General features: G+C 39.4%; 1 protein-coding gene across 1 annotated transcript in view; it reads right to left on the bottom strand.

The window, feature by feature from the left end:
* Positions 1–15,616, bottom strand: part of LOC109389121 (myosin-1-like) — a 28,019-nt gene extending 12,403 nt beyond the window's left edge. The window contains exons 1-22 of the mRNA XM_019654418.1: positions 15,595–15,616; positions 15,314–15,344; positions 13,594–13,841; positions 13,361–13,504; positions 13,093–13,249; positions 11,942–11,969; positions 11,065–11,173; positions 10,881–10,973; positions 10,684–10,747; positions 9,905–10,003; positions 9,709–9,812; positions 9,411–9,549; positions 8,940–9,058; positions 8,701–8,850; positions 6,462–6,632; positions 5,209–5,521; positions 5,046–5,113; positions 3,792–3,879; positions 3,592–3,709; positions 3,170–3,293; positions 2,945–3,081; positions 2,589–2,844 (exon numbers count right to left, since the gene is read on the bottom strand). Of these exons, the coding sequence (XP_019509963.1) occupies positions 2,589–2,844; positions 2,945–3,081; positions 3,170–3,293; positions 3,592–3,709; positions 3,792–3,879; positions 5,046–5,113; positions 5,209–5,521; positions 6,462–6,632; positions 8,701–8,850; positions 8,940–9,058; positions 9,411–9,549; positions 9,709–9,812; positions 9,905–10,003; positions 10,684–10,747; positions 10,881–10,973; positions 11,065–11,173; positions 11,942–11,969; positions 13,093–13,249; positions 13,361–13,504; positions 13,594–13,797 (2,685 nt within the window). The 5' untranslated portion in view covers positions 13,798–13,841; positions 15,314–15,344; positions 15,595–15,616. The remainder of the gene's footprint in view (positions 1–2,588; positions 2,845–2,944; positions 3,082–3,169; positions 3,294–3,591; positions 3,710–3,791; positions 3,880–5,045; positions 5,114–5,208; positions 5,522–6,461; positions 6,633–8,700; positions 8,851–8,939; positions 9,059–9,410; positions 9,550–9,708; positions 9,813–9,904; positions 10,004–10,683; positions 10,748–10,880; positions 10,974–11,064; positions 11,174–11,941; positions 11,970–13,092; positions 13,250–13,360; positions 13,505–13,593; positions 13,842–15,313; positions 15,345–15,594) is intronic.
* Positions 15,617–18,083: the final 2,467 nt, after the last annotated feature.

Raw genomic sequence — 18,083 nt, 5'->3', positions numbered from 1 at the left:
AATATTTTAAAACCAAACAAGAAATTGTGTTTTAAAGCCTTAGGTTAACTTTTATTGGCTTTCCATGATTTAGAAATTATTTATTGGACACTTACAACACTGAGGATTTTTTTTAAAAATGAATTTAAGTCATGGTTCCTAGTGAAATTATGATACAATTATATTTTTAATGATGGGGTTCAAGACACACTCCCTCAAAATATGGCACTTTGGCATACCAAAAACCTTAAACTGAAGGAGCTTAAGGAAATGGCAGAAGCCAGAAGGTCACTGTGACTTTCTCTCCTTGCCCTTCTACCCTGAGACAGGTCATAAAACTCACATGTGAATGGTACCCTCTCTGTACAAGGAGGAAAGAAGACATTCTTATTACCAGAGATGGGAACTTGGGAGCCAAGAAGACTGTATAAACAAACCCTGTTAAACTAACCCTACCTTCCTAGTTACTTCTTCACCATTAACCACACCTAGCCGAAGTCCCTTTGCCATGCCAGTTCTCCACATATTTATTGTTTCTTTGTCTAAAAGGTATAAAAGATTCCTGTTCTGGTCACCTCTTCAAGTCTTCATTTTCTTGTGCAGGTTCCCATGTATATGTAAAAATTCAATGAATTTGTATGCTTTTCTCCTCTTCATCTATCTTTGTCAGTTTAATTTTCAGACTCAGCCAAGGACCCTAAGAGGCTTGAGGAAAACTTTTTCCTCCCCTACATGGTAACCTATGTTTAATGTGTTGGTATATAATTTCTGATCATTCAGTTTTCTACATTTAATATTTATTTCCAGAAAAGTTTAGTACCGTATTTGCCGGCGTATAAGACGACTGGGCGTATAAGAGACCCCCTAACATTTCCACTCAAAATACAGAGTTTGTTATATACTCGCCATATAAGACTACCCCCTCTTCCGCACACCTTCCACACACCAAATAAAAGGTAAAACAATATCAGATTTGATTTCAACATTTATATTTATATTCAAATGCTTATGACATGCAGGAAAACTGTCACAAGGCTGTATGTAATCAAACATATACATAAATCGCGATTCGCGATTTTGCGCTATCATACTGGGTGTATGGTCGGCTGTGTGCGATTTTGCGAGTGTGGTAAAATCGCATAACAGCAAAATCGCATAACAGCAAAATCGCATAACAGCCGAGCATACACCCAGCAGCGCTGCTGATGCCTGAACGGTATGTGGAATGAAGTGGGCGGGCATCGGGAGGCCACTATGGCACGGGGCAAGCACTATGGGCAGTCTATCTGAAGTGTACCTGGCGTATAAGACGACCCCCCACTTGGAGGCATATTTTTCAGGGCCAAAAAATCGTCTTATACGCCGGCAAATACGGTATGTGAAAAATAAACAAAGTTGTTGAGTATCTATCAGGTTGCTAGGAGGGATGGGTAATATCAGGAAAGTGACTTAAAGGGAAGATGCGTCCTACAGTGACAGAGTAGCTGAGAATTAAAGGGAGTACTGGAAGAACTAAGGGAAACTGAACATGTTAAAAGTGGTGTTTATAGAAGTAGCAAGCATGTTTCTCATGAGAAGAGATAGGAGTCGGGCAATAGTTGTTATGAGGTCAGGGACCATATTTCTTGCTCAGAGTTGTATCCTTGGTGCTTGGAACTTCACCAAATATTTATTAAATGGATAACTGATAGAATTATATTGAAAAGAGGCTATTCTATACTCAAAGGAGAGGAGTATGCTTGGATCAAGCTTAGATACCCTCTACAATTATTCTTTGATTCTTTAAGGTATGATGAACCACTCCTCAATTTGGAAAACCCTGAGCTACATAAGCTACAAGAAAAGTCACAGTGTATTTACAGTTCATCTTTCTTTAAATTTTCTAGTTATGTGTCCAAAACTGATAGAGTAACCTTTAATGTTTCTGTTGTTGATTTCAGTGGTAGCAACTGAAATTCTCTTGTCATTTGGGTCACAAAAATGAGTTAGACTGTGACATTTGACCAAATATTTTTTTCCATGTCTCTGGATATTGATTGGGATGTGAGAACAAGAACATCAACTGAATCTGTCATGCTTTGCATAAAAATTGACACTATTTATAGAAAGTATTTCCATTATCCTTGCAATGACCCTATTCTTTCAGGTACTAGAGAGTTTCCAGAGATACAGTTGAGAGGAAAGTTGCCAGGGAACCATAGATATAAAAATTCAGAATAATGGCTTCAAGTTGATGCATTATCATTACAAAGTCTCCTCTCTCTTCATTGTCAATATTCTTCTTTTTTCACTGCTTTTATTTGCATTTTTCAGTAGGGAGAATCTTAGGGAGCACAGAATCTTATTTCCTGCCCATATTTTGCTAGGGGAAACAATAAGGGAAAAGGAAAACCTTTTTTTTTTCATTTTTCCCTTCTTAAGAGCAAGGAATCCTATTACAGTGCTTTTTAGTAATGTTGTGTATGAGATTTTATAGAACATTCTAAGGAGTTTTAAATTAGGAATGATTGATAATAAATCCCTTAGTAAGGTGGAATTCACACTTTCCCCTAGCAACTGCTCAACTGAAATTTTGCATCAGGTTAAAAGAAATGAGTTCTGACACTCACAGATTGAACCTGGAGTTGTAGGTCATTTTTCTCTTGCATTAGGGCTACCATTTTCTCTTCAAGTTCTTTCCTTTTTGCCTCTGATTTAGCCAGCTCTTCTTTGGTCTTCTCAAATTCTTCCTTCATGTTGGCCATCTCCTTCTCTGTCTCTGCACTCTTCAGGAGGGGCTTGATCTTGAAATACAACTTCATCCAGGGCCAGTGCTTCACATTCATGAAAGCACGGACATTGTACTGGATGCAGAAGATGGACTCTCTGTGATAGGAACAGAAATTTTCAAAGTCAGGTTATAACAGGAATCAGAATTGAAAAGCCTAGGCTGATGGGGTTTATAGTAAGGTGTCCCTATTAATACCTTCTTTCCACCATCTTCTGGTACTCCACTCTTGCCAAGAACCCTCTGCACCTGGCCTGAGTTCGGGTAATCAGCTGGGCTAGCTTGTCATCTCGCATCTCCTCTAGAAGCCCCAGGAGACCAGCTTTGAAAAAGACCTGAGCATGGGTAGAGTTGCAGATCAGAAACTTTACATAAACTTCAAAGGGAAGGGAATAGCATCGGATAGACCTTAGAGACTATTACCTTGGTGTGACCAAATCTATACTGGGTGTGGTCAATGTCAATGGACCCAAGGAGCTTCTCAGAAGCCTTCTTGCTGTCGATGAACTGTCCTTCAGGGATAGCACTTGCATTTAACACCTTGTATCTGTTTAAGTAAAATAAATAAATGATATAGCTGTTGTCATCAACAAGGAAACTTCCTGCCTTACTATAGAAACAATATAGTTGTTGGGTAGTCTAACAAATATAAACAAGAAATTGTATCTTTTTTTGTGTGTGTATATTCAAAGGGTATCCAAGTTTTGGTATGTCAATACAGAATCTGTTAAATTTGTTTCTCTTCTTCTCCTTAATTCTAATAGAAGGTATAAATGATTCTTTCATTGAAAAAATAAAGTAAATAAGAAGACTCTCTTAAAATAACTCATATGAGAAAGTCTGACCTCTGTTTGAAGTCTGCATACAGGATTCTGCTGGGGAAGCCCTTCCTGCAGATCCGGATGCCTTCCAGCACACCGTTGCACCTCAGCTGGTGCAGGACAAGCTCATGCTCCATGGCCCCTAAAAGGGAGAATACACATGCCTCATCTTGTGGTCTAAACCAAACACACTGGCGCTTGTCTGGATATGGGAAATGTCTTACCGGGAGTTTTGGTTTCATTGGGGATGATGCACCGTACAAAGTGAGGGTGAGTGCTCCTCAGGTTGGTCATCAGCTTGTTCAAATTCTCCTGTGGGACCATATGAATATGGGGTTTAAAAGTGTACTATTTTCATACATTCATATTTACAGACATAATCATTGTGATCCATGATATCCATTCAATTCTAATGAATAGAATCCAAATTTGAATTTGCAAAGAGTCATCTCTGGAATTTCCACATTCCCAAAGTAGCCTTCCACTTCCTATTTTTGTGCATTATATACATAGCTTTCTCCTAGATGTTGAAGTGATTGTTCAGTGCTGTGGAATTTGATAGCATATGTTGTAAATTTAGAGTGACATTCAAAACATATGGAAATACTCTGCCCAAACTCTTTAGCCTAGAGATGTAGGCTGGTTTTACAAATAATCCAACGTCTTCCTCCAAATCTCCATTTCTTTCTTTACCCAGCTTTCTTTTTTTTTCTTTTCTTTTCTTTTCTTTTTTTTTTTTTGCCTTTTCTTTCTTTTCTTTACCCAACTTTCAATTGTATCTGCTTCCCTATCGCAGGCTTAGTTCTTATCATAGTTAGAGAGCTATGTCTTCCTTCTTGTTCCATAGAAAGTGGCCTTTTAATGCCTCATGCTGGGAATTGGCAGAAAACTGACAGGCGTGTTTCCAAGTGTGAGATATTTTGCAAGGAAATTCTGGTTTTTCAGAATAACTAGAATGTCAGTTATCCTAGATGTGATTGTCAAAAGAAAAGTAAGTTTTCCGTAAAGAGCTAGTTCTTATTGTATCTGGTTACTTACTCTTTTAGCTCCAATTTCCATCACTATTCTATCCTTAACTTTCAAAGTCTACTCATTTCAGTTCTATACCAATATACACCTAGGCACCTACATTATTTTGAGGCTCCCAAAGCTTCAAGCAAATCTCATGTCTTGCTCAATCCTATCCCAGTAGACCCTTTTAAGTGTCAAAGGACCTTATTTCCCAGGCCCCAAATTGAATTTTACCATCTGATACTGACTTCTGCAATTCACTCGCATCCCTCCCAAGGCCCGTGTCTCCCATATTCTACTGAGCATCTCTTCCAAACCATCTCAAACTTCCCTGTGACTCAGCTCTACCATTTCCATGAGTCACATCCAGTTCTAGAATCCTTGCAAGAATACTTCCCCTTTTCCACCCAATGAAGTAAAATTTAATTTCCTGAATCTATTGTAATTAGAGAAAAGGAAGTGTGTACCCTGAAGAGAGCAGACACCGTCTGGAAGGAAGAGCCCTTCTTCTTGCCACCTTTCTTTCCACCAGACTCTAAGGAGGGCAGAGAAAGCACAAGCAATCATACACGCACTTTCTCTGTTTATGTTTTAAACATTAAGCAAAAGATTAATTCTACTGAAAATTACCTGCTTCAGCAGCTGCTGCTGCCCCAGAGAAGAGGTAAGCTAGAGTCTTCATAGAAGATTTCTGGTACAGCCCGACCACAGTGTCATTCAGGGGGTCCTTGTTCTTCTCCAGCCAGCCGGCGATGTTGTAATCCACGGTGCCCGCGTAATGCACCAGCGAGAAGTGGGCCTCGGCCTTGCCTTTGGCAGGCTTGGGCTTCTGGAAGTTGTTGGATTTTCCAAGGTGTTGTTCATAAAGCTTGTTCTTGAAGGAAGTGTCTGTGGCCTTGGGGAACATGCACTCCTCTTCCAGGATGGAGAAGATGCCCATAGGCTGAAAGAATGCAAGGAAACAAATGCCATTTTAATTTTGTCTGATGTAGAAATAATATGTAAAATTATGATACTATTTGAGTAAATGTATCCTTTACTTCCTTATAGCTAATGAAAATTCATTCCTTTGGCCAGATTTCTTAGTTTAACAAACATTTCTCGGGTATCTATCAAGATTTAGGTGCTGTGTCAGGCTCTGAGATGTGATGGATAGTGAGAGAAACAAAGGGTGTGCTCTGGTGGAGTTTGTGTCCTTGCCCCAAAGGCATTAGAGCAATATTTCTCTGAGTGTGACTTGCAAATTAGTTGCATCAGAGTCATGTGATAAAAAATGCAGATTCCAAGGTTCTACCCCACACTCACCAAAAAGCATTTCTAGGGGTGAGATTAGGGAAATCTGTAAGTGTATTACTTATGGTGAGTCTTTGGCACAACTGAAATTCAAGAACCTCCACTTTAACGTACTAGAAATGTATATTTCAAATGCCAATGATATCTAAGGATGACAAAAAAATAAGTAAAAGATACTCTTGTCAGTGCTCTTGTATAAGGAAAGATGGTTTTAAATATAAGACTTTGTACTGCAAAAAGAGTCGGCCGAGTGGCTCAGTTGGTTAAGAGCTCGCTCAAGAGTTTGAGCTCTGAGCAACAGCGGTTCGATTCCCAGCCCGAGCTGAGCTGCCAACAGGTGGCAGGATGGCTCAGCTTAAAAAAAAAAAAAGACTTTGCACTGCAAAATGTGGGGAAAGGTAGAGGCCTGGAGTCTATGGAAAATATTCAGTCTCCTTTACCAGAACACCTACCTCAGAGATGGCAAAAGGAGCTTTCCTGATTTTGCTTACAAGGAGCAATCTTTTACCACAGTAAATACTAAGATTTTGTGACTTTCTTTTAAATGCTGTTCAGCAGTACAATCTGCGATCTGAAAAAAGCAAGCGAACCTTCTCGATGAGCTCGATGCAGGCAGCCAGGTCCATCCCGAAGTCAATGAACTCCCACTCGATGCCCTCCTTCTTGTACTCCTCCTGCTCCAGCACGAACATGTGGTGGTTGAAAAACTGTTGCAGTTTCTCATTGGTGAAGTTGATGCACAGCTGCTCCAGGCTGTTGAACTACAATAAGTACAAAATACAAATGAACATTCATTTTATAATAAAACCTTCTTTTTGATAAGGGGCTTTTCTTAGTTGCCTAGCAACTGCCCTGTTAGGATGCGACGGCTTCACCCTGACTGTACAAGCCCCTCTCTCCCTTCTATGTCTTTTTTGCTGCTGTGGGCTAGGAAGTGTCACCACACTTGATGGAGGTATCTCCTAAATAGGAGTAAACAGGCTCTGCGTGATACTTCCCTATGCAATTAAACAATTATTGGGTTTTTACTATATCTATTTTTGTGGATCAGAGGTTTCCTGGTAATTTATGCCTTTGTGGTTATGTTGTATAACTAGCTAAAGTTGATACCTCTGAGCTGTGGTGGTCTGTATATTGTTACTAATAATAGAAACAAAAACTCAACAAATAACATTTGTCGAACATTTCCCATATGCTAGACACTATGCTAAGTGCTTTGTATAAATTATTGCATTTAATCCTCATGACCATCTTTTTAAGGTCATACTATTTGCCCATCTCACGGGTGAGGGACATTATTAGGAAGGCTACATAACCTGTGCAAGACCCTGCTAGGAAGAGGCACAGTGAGGGTTCCAATGTTTTTTGTGGGTTTTTTTTGGGGGGGCAAGACAAAAATAAATAATACACATTTAGTAGGCACATTATATATTGTACTAGAGGGTATAAGAGCTATGAAATAAAAGAAAAAAAACAGAGTAAGTTCAGGGTAACAGGAGAATGGTTGGGGTTCCAATGCTTTGACACCAGAGACAGTGTTTGTAACCAGTGTTAGAACTTGAGGAGACATGCTCTGCTTTGCTATTCAGGACCCCTAGATCTAAACACAATTGGGAGTGCTCTTGTCTAAGAATTGTATCACCATACACAAAAGTCAAAGGGGTTTTACCACACGGATGAACCTTGCAAACATTATGCTAAGTGAAAGAAGCCAGTTATAAAGGACTCTATATTGTATGATTCCATTTATATGAAAGGTCCAGAAAAGGTCCATAGAGACAAAAAGCAGATTAGTGGTTGTTCAGGGCTGGGGGAGGGGGAAGTGATGGATGACTTAATGAGGATGGGGTTTCTTGTTGGGGGTTGAACATGTTCTACGATCGATTGTCATGTTGATTGCATATATCTGTGAATATACTAAAACCATTGAATTAAGTACTTTCAGTAGATACATTTTATGATATGGGAATTATATATCAATAAGTATGTTATAAAAAACATTCAAGAGGTTGTAAGTATGCACTGTCGTTAGTTTTCTAATTTGAAAAAGTGTGAATTGCTCTTCTTGTTCCTGCTTGGTGCTGGATTATTCTTCTCTTCCCATGTGGACTTGGGAATCTCTGGAAATGTTCTTGTCCCTAAATCTCAGAAAGATTCCTCCTGTGTCTATCTGTCCACTCATAGAAAAAGGTGTAGAAACACGACCTGTAGATCGGACACATCTGTGATACTGCTGTCACATAGAGAACTTCAGTACCCTCATTTCCTAAGCTAGAGGGGAGGTATTCCTTCTTAGGCAGATAAATTTGAGTTTCTTTACAATGCCATTTCCATCCTCTGCACCTGGATACTGCAGGGCACGTAGGAATCTTGAAACTTATCTTTGAATTTGTCATTGTTTTCCCCACTGTCATCTTTGCTGTCATTGTGGCCCTCATCACCTTCTTTATCACTTACTGAGTACTAGCTGTGTCCTTGGGGTCTGTGCTTAGGGCTTTAAACTCAGATTTCTTGTAACTGGCAGAATGATCTCAGAAGTGAATGTGTTATTTGGAATGCTAGGTGACTTACCTATAGATCCTTGCTGAATTTGCCCTATGATTGGTCAGATATCATGCACATTATCTAAGTTCACACAGGTAGGAATTGACAGAGGTGGAGTTTGAGCCCAGGTCTGTCTCATTCCAAAGTTCATGCCCTTTCATAGACTTTGGGTCTTCTTTCATGTGTCTAGTCTGTAGTACAGCTATTTTTCATAGGCTTTTTCCAATATTGACGGCAGCAGCATGATTTGTAAACTTTCCTGCTACAAAGTTTCTGTAAACTCACATCAAAGATCTCAAAGCCAGCGATGTCCAAGACCCCGATGAAGTACTGCCGGGGCTGCTTGGTGTCCAGCTGCTGGTTGATACGGGTCACCATCCACAGGAACATCTTCTCGTAGATGGCTTTGGCCAGAGCGCCTACTGAGTTGATCACCTTCATGGACAGAGTAATGTTTTTGGTGTTATTAAAGACATGTTATGAAGGCCTAGGTTGTGTGTGATTCATTGAAGTTGTGCACTTACCTGCTGCACAGTCTGGCCTTTGGTGACGTACTCATTGCCAACCTTGACCCTGGGGTAGCAGAGGGCTTTGAGCAGGTCAGCAGAGTTCAGACTCTGGAGGTAGGCTGCCTTGTCAGCAACTGTAGAGACACAATTCAGGTACCCAATATGACCTACTGTGTGCCCCATAAGTCATAGGGACAGAGTAATTAGTGAGACACAATTCAGGTACCCAACATGACCTACTGTGCACCTGATAATTCATAGGGGCAGAGTAATTAGTGAGACACAGTTCAGGTACCCAACATGACCTACTGTGTACCCCATAATTCATAGGGCAGAGGAATTAGTGAATCACTTTATAGAAGCTCTGTGTGAGGGTAAAGTTGTATATGTCCATCAGAAGCTCAGTCGTGTAGGAGGCATGAGTTTGAAATGGGCTTTTTGGACCCAGATTCTCTGATTAAACACAGATGGAGCTTCATTTGGTACCTTCGGTGCCATCTGGCTCTGCTTGCTCCTCACGCTGCTTTTGCTTGAACTTCATGTTCCCATAATGCATCACAGCTCCTGTGAGTTTATAGATGGACACCCTTTCATCAGAAGTGAAGCCCAGGATGTCAATGGCGCTCTACCAGGAGAAATGAGAGAACAAAAATTAGGGCAGAAGACCCAAATTTATTTAGGAGAATTTATGTCTGTAAATTATCTATAACCACACACCTACGGCATGTTGTTATTGTCATTCCCATACATAATGGATTTTTACAAAACTGCATGTGTAACTTACATCTGTGGCCATCAACTCTTCCTGGTCATCTATGCTGGGGACTGTGATCTCCCCTTGACTGACAAAAGCATAGTCATACGGGTTGGTGGTGATCAGGAGCATTTCTGGGTGCATAGAATTCAGGGGATACGTTTTACATTCGGAGATGTTAATAAAATGATTAACTTCTAGCTTATAAATTTAAGCTCTTTCTTACCAATTAGATCTGGTTTCTTATTAGACATGATCTGATAAAAAATATGGTAACTTCTTTCTGCCTTTAGCTGGAAAGTAACTCTAGACTTCTCCAGAAGATCTGCAATGCAAAATAGACATCAGATGGGGGTGGGGAATTATAAAGTTCCTGGAGTGATTTTGGCACTTAGGATAATTAACTCAATTTCATTGGCCCCTTGAGATTTCAGCTGAATGCCTCCACGAGGCATCACATATTACACCTCTACAATGGCAGCTGCTCTTTCCATCTCTAGAAATAAACTGAAACATGCTGGCCCAAGGCATATTCATTTCTCATACACTAGAGCCTTGACATTTGAAATATAATTGATTCTTGATAACCCCTCCGTCCCCAGGGTCTCTTCTAACTTTGTAATAGAGGGGCTACTAAAACAACATTTATCCAGGCTCAGATGAGGAAGTAATCGCATATACTCAAGCCATAGGCAACTCGTTTACCCCCACTGTTAGTTTTTTTCTTAAAAAAATTTAAAATTCGTTTTGAGGCTGGACTACATCAGACAAGCCCAACAGCTCCTGACAGTAACTACAGAATCATTAGCTCATGACTGACATGGCTAAACCACACTGTGGACTGGCATTAACCAGATAAGACTGGATAAGACTGGCATTAACCCTGAGCACGTTTGGCAGCAGACTGCAGTTGCACAGGCGCCAGACTCAGTAGAAGTTGCAAAATGTTCCTCCAAACCATCATTTGTCATTCTTGGATTCTATTTAGGAGGTTCTGTTACTCACATGTTTCAATATCAGCAGAAGCCAGTTTCCCCGTGGTACCAAAGTGAATCCTGATGAATTTACCCTTGCAAGTAAAAAGATGATGTTATCTACACAACTTGAAGCACACAAGAAAGAGGAGATTGAAATGATAATTCAGACATGCTTTCTCTGGCATTTAAGGGCTGAGTAAACCCTTCTGTGTCCAAGAGACTTACAAAGCGCGAGGAGTTGTCATTCCTCACGGTCTTGGCATTGCCAAAGGCCTCCAGCAGGGGGTTGGCGCTGATGATCTGATCTTCCAGAGTCCCCTGCAAAGGCAAGAGCAGTCCTCACATCTGGGGCTCCAGACTTCCTGGGAGCCCGGGCTGCCTTGATCCTGACTCTGGCTGTCAGACTCACCTGCATTTTGCCAGTTTCCTCCTTCTTCTTCTCTCCAGTGACAGCAATTGTTGCAAAGTACTGGATGACACGCTTGGTGTTCACAGTCTTCCCTGCACCAGATTCTCCGCTGTCAAACAGTGATCAGACATATGTGAGAAATTAAGCTATGTGACAAACGAGGCTACTCCCATCAGCATTTACTACCAGTGCATCTGTTTTTACATGTCTTTGTCAGAGTCTACTGGATCCTTCTATGCAGCCTACATACGGCTCATATTACTTCTATTGTTTAGCACTGAGAAGAAGTAGAGAAACTTATTCATTATTCATGTAACACACATTTCTTCAGTGTTTAAAATATGCCAGGCTCTCTTCGAGGTGCTGAGGCCTGGGCTTGAGGGTTCCAAAAAGCAGCCACTCAACAACTAGGTAGTAAATGAAACTTAGTAAAAAACACTATGAAACAATTCAAATGTTCTTCAGTTTCCTTCCACCAAAGACAAGGCCCAACTTACGTCTTTCGAAAAATAGACATCCTCAAGGGGGCCTTACAAATGAACCACTGGTAACATTCCCAAACTGCTCACCCTTCAGAAGGCTGTGTGCTGCTCTCTGTCCTGTACCAGCTTCTGGCTATGCCCAGAGAAGGGGTTTTACATCCCCTCCTCCCAGGTAAGTCCTGTGGAACTTTCAAGACTGGATGAACAAGTGATGTAATTTTTGGCATTGGTTTATATTTTGATGCTATCTAAACTCTACAATAAAGTGAAAACAATATCTAGTTCCAAGCTGATCACGCCATTGCTTTAGTATATGGGCATTAATTTATTCTATCGGCTTGTCATTTTCCCAGTGAGAATACAATATTAGTAAGACTCAGAAGAGTAATACATACGTGATAAGGATGGACTGATTCTCCCGATCTGGAAAGAAAACAGTGGACAGTCAGCATGCATACCAGTTACACAAACACAACTTTGTATAGGGAAATGCTTAGGAAATTGAGGATAACTGTCATTTCCAATGGAGTTTTTCAATACGTTATTGTAAAGTTATATATGGTATTATTCTCATGCCTCTAGTTGGGGTAGAGAGACATAAAACATTGTCATATCTTAAATTCCTTAAGCCTCCATAGGAAGTGTGCCCTGGTTTAAAACAAAGAGCAGAAATTTCCAAAGGCAGATACATTCCCTAATTGTCATCTGCAATTTCAATGTCGTGCTGTCTGCTGATTAATGCATATAACTGAAAAATGTGTAATATGCTAAGGGTTTGGACTGTAGTTTAATAGGTTAAAATGGTATTAGTCAAGCCAAGGTTGAGATTTACTTTCTAAATGGATCAGTTGGACACGGACACACACACACATACACACACACACACGCACACACACACACACACACACACACCCCTTTGTCTGATAGCCAAAGACCGCAACCCTAACTCTGATGAGTCTTCCCAAAAGTATGACATTGGGACCAAGAAAGGTGAGGTGAAAAATGTGCTTCAATCAGAATAAAATCTTTTTAAGGGGGGAAAATAACTACTTTTGTTTATATGCCTATAGCCCCCAAACACCATCTTCATTCAAAGGAAAGATATTATATCTGAAATGGTCTCTGATGAATTAAAAGAGATAGCAGTACTTCTAAAAGTATCTAATTCATAATCAACAAGAAACTTAGGCACTAAAATGATTGAACATATATTTTTCATTTCTATTCAGACAATATGATTCAGTTGTTACTGAATCTTACTTTGTTATTTAAATGCATAAAATAAATCATGTATTTTCAAGCAGGGAGACTAAAAAAAACTTAATAGGGATGGATCAATAGCATGGTCTGGTAAAATCATGGAGGGGGAATCAGTAGAGCTGAATTTTAGTCCCTGCTTTCACAGAGTGTACCACTCTGTGGTTTAGTCACCTCTTCTGTACAACTAAGAGGTTGGAATAGATTATTTCGAAAGGTCATTTTAGCTTTAACATATGTGATTATAGGTAGTAAAATAATTCATATGCAAGACAGTTGAGCCACTCACCAGTCAGCATGAACTGATAGGCGTTGTCAGAGATGGAGAAGATGTGGGGCGGGGCCTCCTGGCGCTTTTTGCCTCGGTAGGCACCCACCACCTCGGGGTTGTACACCGGCAGCCACTTATAGGGGTTGACGGTGACACAGAACAGGCCCGAATAGGTCTGCACCAAAAAGAAAAATACATATTATTTTATGGGAACCTTAATAATCTACTTTTTGTCAAAAATATTAACTACTAGTAAGTGAGCAGAAGTCCATGAGATCAAACTCACGTAGATCATCCAGGCTGCGTAACGCTCTTTGAGGTTGTACAGCACAGCGGGCTCGTGGAGATGGGTCATCATGGCCATGTCCTCGATCTTATCGTATTTGGGAGGGTTCATGGGGTAGACTTGGTCATCTTTCACAGTTACAGTCTGTCAAGTCAAACAAGAGAGGCCAGGTCAAAAAATAAGTGTCAGCACAAATGAGGGACAGTCTAATCATCTCCAGATGTTTTACTCACAGCTCCAGCTTCAGTCTTGGCTGTCACTTTCCCCGATTCCCTGCTCTGTATCGTAGCTTTCACAAAGGACTCCTTAGCGTCCACCACAAAGACAGATGTCTTGGCATCAAAGGGCCTGTTCTGGGCCTCAATACGCTCCTTTTCAGACTTTCGGAGGTAAGGAGCAGCCTCCCCAAAAACAGCCATTTCCTGGTCTCCACTCATGGCTGCAGGTTATTGATGGCAGCCCAGTTGAAGACTTTGCCTGGCTGAAGAATAAAAGATGTTATAGAAATTTAAAAAACTGGACCACCAGATTTACTTAAAAAAATTATTTATTCACTGACCAGTGGAGTGCCTAGTGTTGCATTGAGCGTGACCACCTCCCTGGCTTGGCTGGAGGTGAAATGTCAGCCTCCATGTTCTGTGCCAGTGCTGACAGATACTTAGTCAAATCATGTGTTTGGAAAAAGACTGTGGTTTCTGGCTCACCTACCACATGATATTATACCTGCTTTCTGAGTTTCATTTGTTGTGTACATTAATCTTTATAAGCTGCCTATTATTGGCTTATACAGAACACAAAGCTAAGATGATGACAGGGTGTTCCGCATCTCTTTTACTTATAGTTCTTATCTTCCGATTAGATTATAAGCACCTTGCAAGCAGGGAGCACTTTTCCCTCTATGGCATCCTTCACACCTCTTAGAACACATGCTAGATACAGCGAATGGCTCAAAGCTAGCTTGGGGAATTAAAAGAACAGATGAAATATATTTCTAAAATTCTAGGAACTATTTTGTATGTGGTGAAAATCTTTTCATTATAGATTTGGATTTTCAAAGACTACCCAATACGGGCAAGCGAAAATGTGAGGAACTTTGTTTTGCATTGTTTTGCTAAAATATATTCTATTATTCATCAATTTCTCTTGTTACTGTATCATGATTTTGACAAACGCAGCTTCTTCACCTATCTTTAGTATCCTCAAAGACTTAATATAAGTTATTACCTATATTTTCTTGCTTTATTACTAATATTATAAGAAGTTCACAAAAATTTTCAAGATTTGTCGCTTGCCACTTTAACATTCATTAATCATGTCAATATTGATTGTAGATAACCTATTCTATAATAATAATAAAGTTATCTTTTCCAAGGAAACTCAAAGTACTTGGCCAAACTTTTCCATATTTTTCCTTTCAAACTACACAGATCCAGACAACACAATTAAAATGCGTTGCCTTAGCTCACAATCCTTTTCCATATTATGTTTTTTAAAATTTCCATTTTACAGATTGTGAAACATGTAAGTTTAAGCCACTTTTCCAAGACAAGGATTCAATCTATTCAGACAGCATCTCAATGATTTTTACATTATACAGTGTTGCGTAAAAGCTGTAGTATAGGAAATTTGCATTTTCTCTATAAATGAATAATAATATGGAAATGTATTGTGTATTATAATTCTATTATTTAAAAGACAAAGTAATGTTGGACATTGAAAAGAAGTGTGTATAGAACTCCTAAAAACTCTGAGAAAGCATTTTCATATATTGCAAAGGATATAAATGAATGAGAACCCATTTCTAACATCCCCCTCAGAATTTTTCAAGGGAAGCATGACCAGCCATGAAGAAGAAAAACTTTTATTTCATAACTCCCTGAGCACTCTCCAAACCACAGCAGAAGACTTTTTTTCACCCTGAGAGGAATGAGGAAAAAAAAATCAGTATCTTACCTTAGAGACGCAACCTTGAAGTGGGTCAGAACTAGAAGAAAAAGGACAAATTTATTGTGAATTAAATTCTAACAGTTCCCAAGAATAGCATGCATAACTCTTAACTGAGAACCAGGAAATGACTGGGAACACTGAAACATCAAATTAAAATTGCTCCCGAGTGAGGTGGTGCTTCGCTGGAAGGGCAGCCAGGAGCAATAGGAGCCAGGATGTGTGGCATGCGTGCGGGCAGCCAGACATCCCTTACCGTCCTTCAGAGCCCTGTCCTCACACACACTTACCTTGAAGCTTTATGAGGAAAGACAAGTCATACTCATTCCAAGGTACTTTTATAGGCTCAAATATGGAAAACATGTAGCCTCCTCCTCTTTCTTAAAAAACTATTTGGCCAAACATGTTTTTGGCAATGAAGGTCTCCAAGCATAATTCTCCTCGTATTAAAGATGTTTGGATATAATTAGAAATATTTCCTCTCACATTAGGTTAAGTATATGAATCAATCTCCTATAAATAATTTGAGTTGTTGGCAATCTGCAAGCAATCTGCCTTTGGAATAATGTAAGGTGTTGTTTCAGAGGCAGCTCTGTGCTGGAATCCCTGGACTTTGTTGCCTGCTGCTCTTCTGTTTCAGAGTCGCCTGTGAGAAGTCTTGTCAACTGCCCACACAATTGCAGATATTATACTAGGAAAGGAAGTTCCTGTTCTTTACCAGAGAGTTATAAAAAGATTGTTAGTTCCTCCCGAGAAGGCATAATTTTTTTTTTTGCAAATTTTTGTGCTTTTTCAAGAATGCTGGGAAATTTCATTTTAAAATTTGCTTCATGAAGAGCAGCCAAAGATAGCTTCTTTTGTTTTCCCTAGTCAGTCACCTCTAATTCATCGTCACATCATACCACTCCCACTTCAAACTTGATCCAAAACTGGATGGCCTCGCTGAGTTGAACAATGTCCGGCTTCTCTCCTTATTTTAAATGCAAGTCTCTTGGGAAATCCTGTTTCTTCTATGAAGCTCAGCATAGGGAAATATTAGAGAACAGGGCATTTTTCTGTCTAGAAATGCAGCAGCTATGACTTCTCTTCCATCAGCTACTCATGGAATTGATTTCACAACAATACCTGAACATTGTTTTCTATTCCAATTTTAAATTTTAAAAATATTTGCTTTATTGGTTCTGTGGTCTTGCATCTCTCTATGTCAACACTGACTGTCAGGAACTGACACCAAATTTGCTTACCATGTCCTGTTTTGAAACCATTCCTGTATTATTGTACTTATATTTCAATCAATGTAATGGAAGTAGGTTGCCTTATGAAAACTGATGTCTGGAAATACTGGCTGTAATGGTGACACGATTTTATTATCATCTAATCCATATTCCTTGTTTTACTAATAAAGTGACTGAGATCCAAAGAATAGAAGAGAAACTTCACTAATCACACAGTAATCTAGGTCCTGGTTACCTGATTTACAGTCCAGTGTGCTTGCTGGGAACACTCCTGTACCTGGAGCAGATTAAAATCATTAGGAAGGGTCTTACAGGAGACATTTTTCTGAGGGGGGCGTCCCTAACCAATGCTTAACATGCTTTATTACCACAGGCATATCATTTTATTTTCTTGCATGTGTGTTTTCTTTTTCAGGCATGTGGAAAATGTGGGCAATGATTCTCAGGAAGAGAAAACAATTAAATAATGCTCTCAATAAGATTTGATGGGAATATTAAGACAGCCTCCTGCCCTGCTCTGGATAATTTTCCAAAAAATAGAAAGTAAGCCATTATTTTTGTCATTATTGCCAAGTTATGAGGCACGCAATCATTTACAGGTAATGTGGGAACAAAGTGAAAGAGGAGCCAATGCAGTGAGAAGGGCAATTCCACACCCTTCCGAAGGCCAGTGTGACAGTGTGAAATCTAATTACCAGCTAAACTGCATTTACACATCTAATTGAAGTTATTGTCTCACAGTGCCATTTAAGCCTATTCAGATGGGTGGTTCCCTTTAGCTTTTCTTTTATGCTGTCCAGGAAGGTTGCATCTCAACTGCATCCAGTTTTAAAATTCTTGATCCTCTAGAAAAACTTCTCTGAGTAATTTAGATTGCTACCATATCTGGTTTTTGCATCAAACTCATAACTCATCATTATGTGCATTGAATATATATTTAAATAATCTATTTTTAGATTCATATTTTTTCTATGCTTTTCATCTTTTATTCTGGCTCTTTACCTGATTTTACACACAAAAAAGTGTATATTTCCATAAACTCTGGAAATATAGGCTAATAAACAGCTTATTGATATTACATTATAATATGTAGTATAATATTCTCTTTGTCTCCAGACTTTATAGCTTTCACAGGGAGAATTGCCACATTTCGCTCTTTCTTGCCATACCCATTACCCAATACACATATTGTGAACATACAGTATATTGGTATTAATGATGAAAACTTTCATGTGCTAATACTACTTTGGATTTGTATTCTTGATAACAGTTATTAAAAGCAAGGAGAATTAATGATATAGTTCAGTCTGAATCCCCGTGTGAGAATATAGCTAGTGCCATCCTTTGCATAGACCTGGAAAATTAGGTTCATATTAACAAAAGCAGTTTCCTAAGATCCTACTATCCCCCAGTATTAGGGAAAGTTTAGAAAGAAATACAAATGACTTCCAGATTTCTGTTCATCAGAACTTCCGTACTAAGTGACAATTTTATAGTCTTCAAGTATTACTATAGACCTAAATACCTAAAATAAAAGTGAATAC

Source organism: Hipposideros armiger, unplaced genomic scaffold (assembly GCF_001890085.2).
Source record: "Hipposideros armiger isolate ML-2016 unplaced genomic scaffold, ASM189008v1 scaffold_222, whole genome shotgun sequence".
Lineage (NCBI taxonomy): Eukaryota > Metazoa > Chordata > Mammalia > Chiroptera > Hipposideridae > Hipposideros > Hipposideros armiger.
The sequence above is the reverse complement of the archived record's forward strand: the minus strand, read 5'-3'. Positions and strand labels throughout refer to the sequence as shown.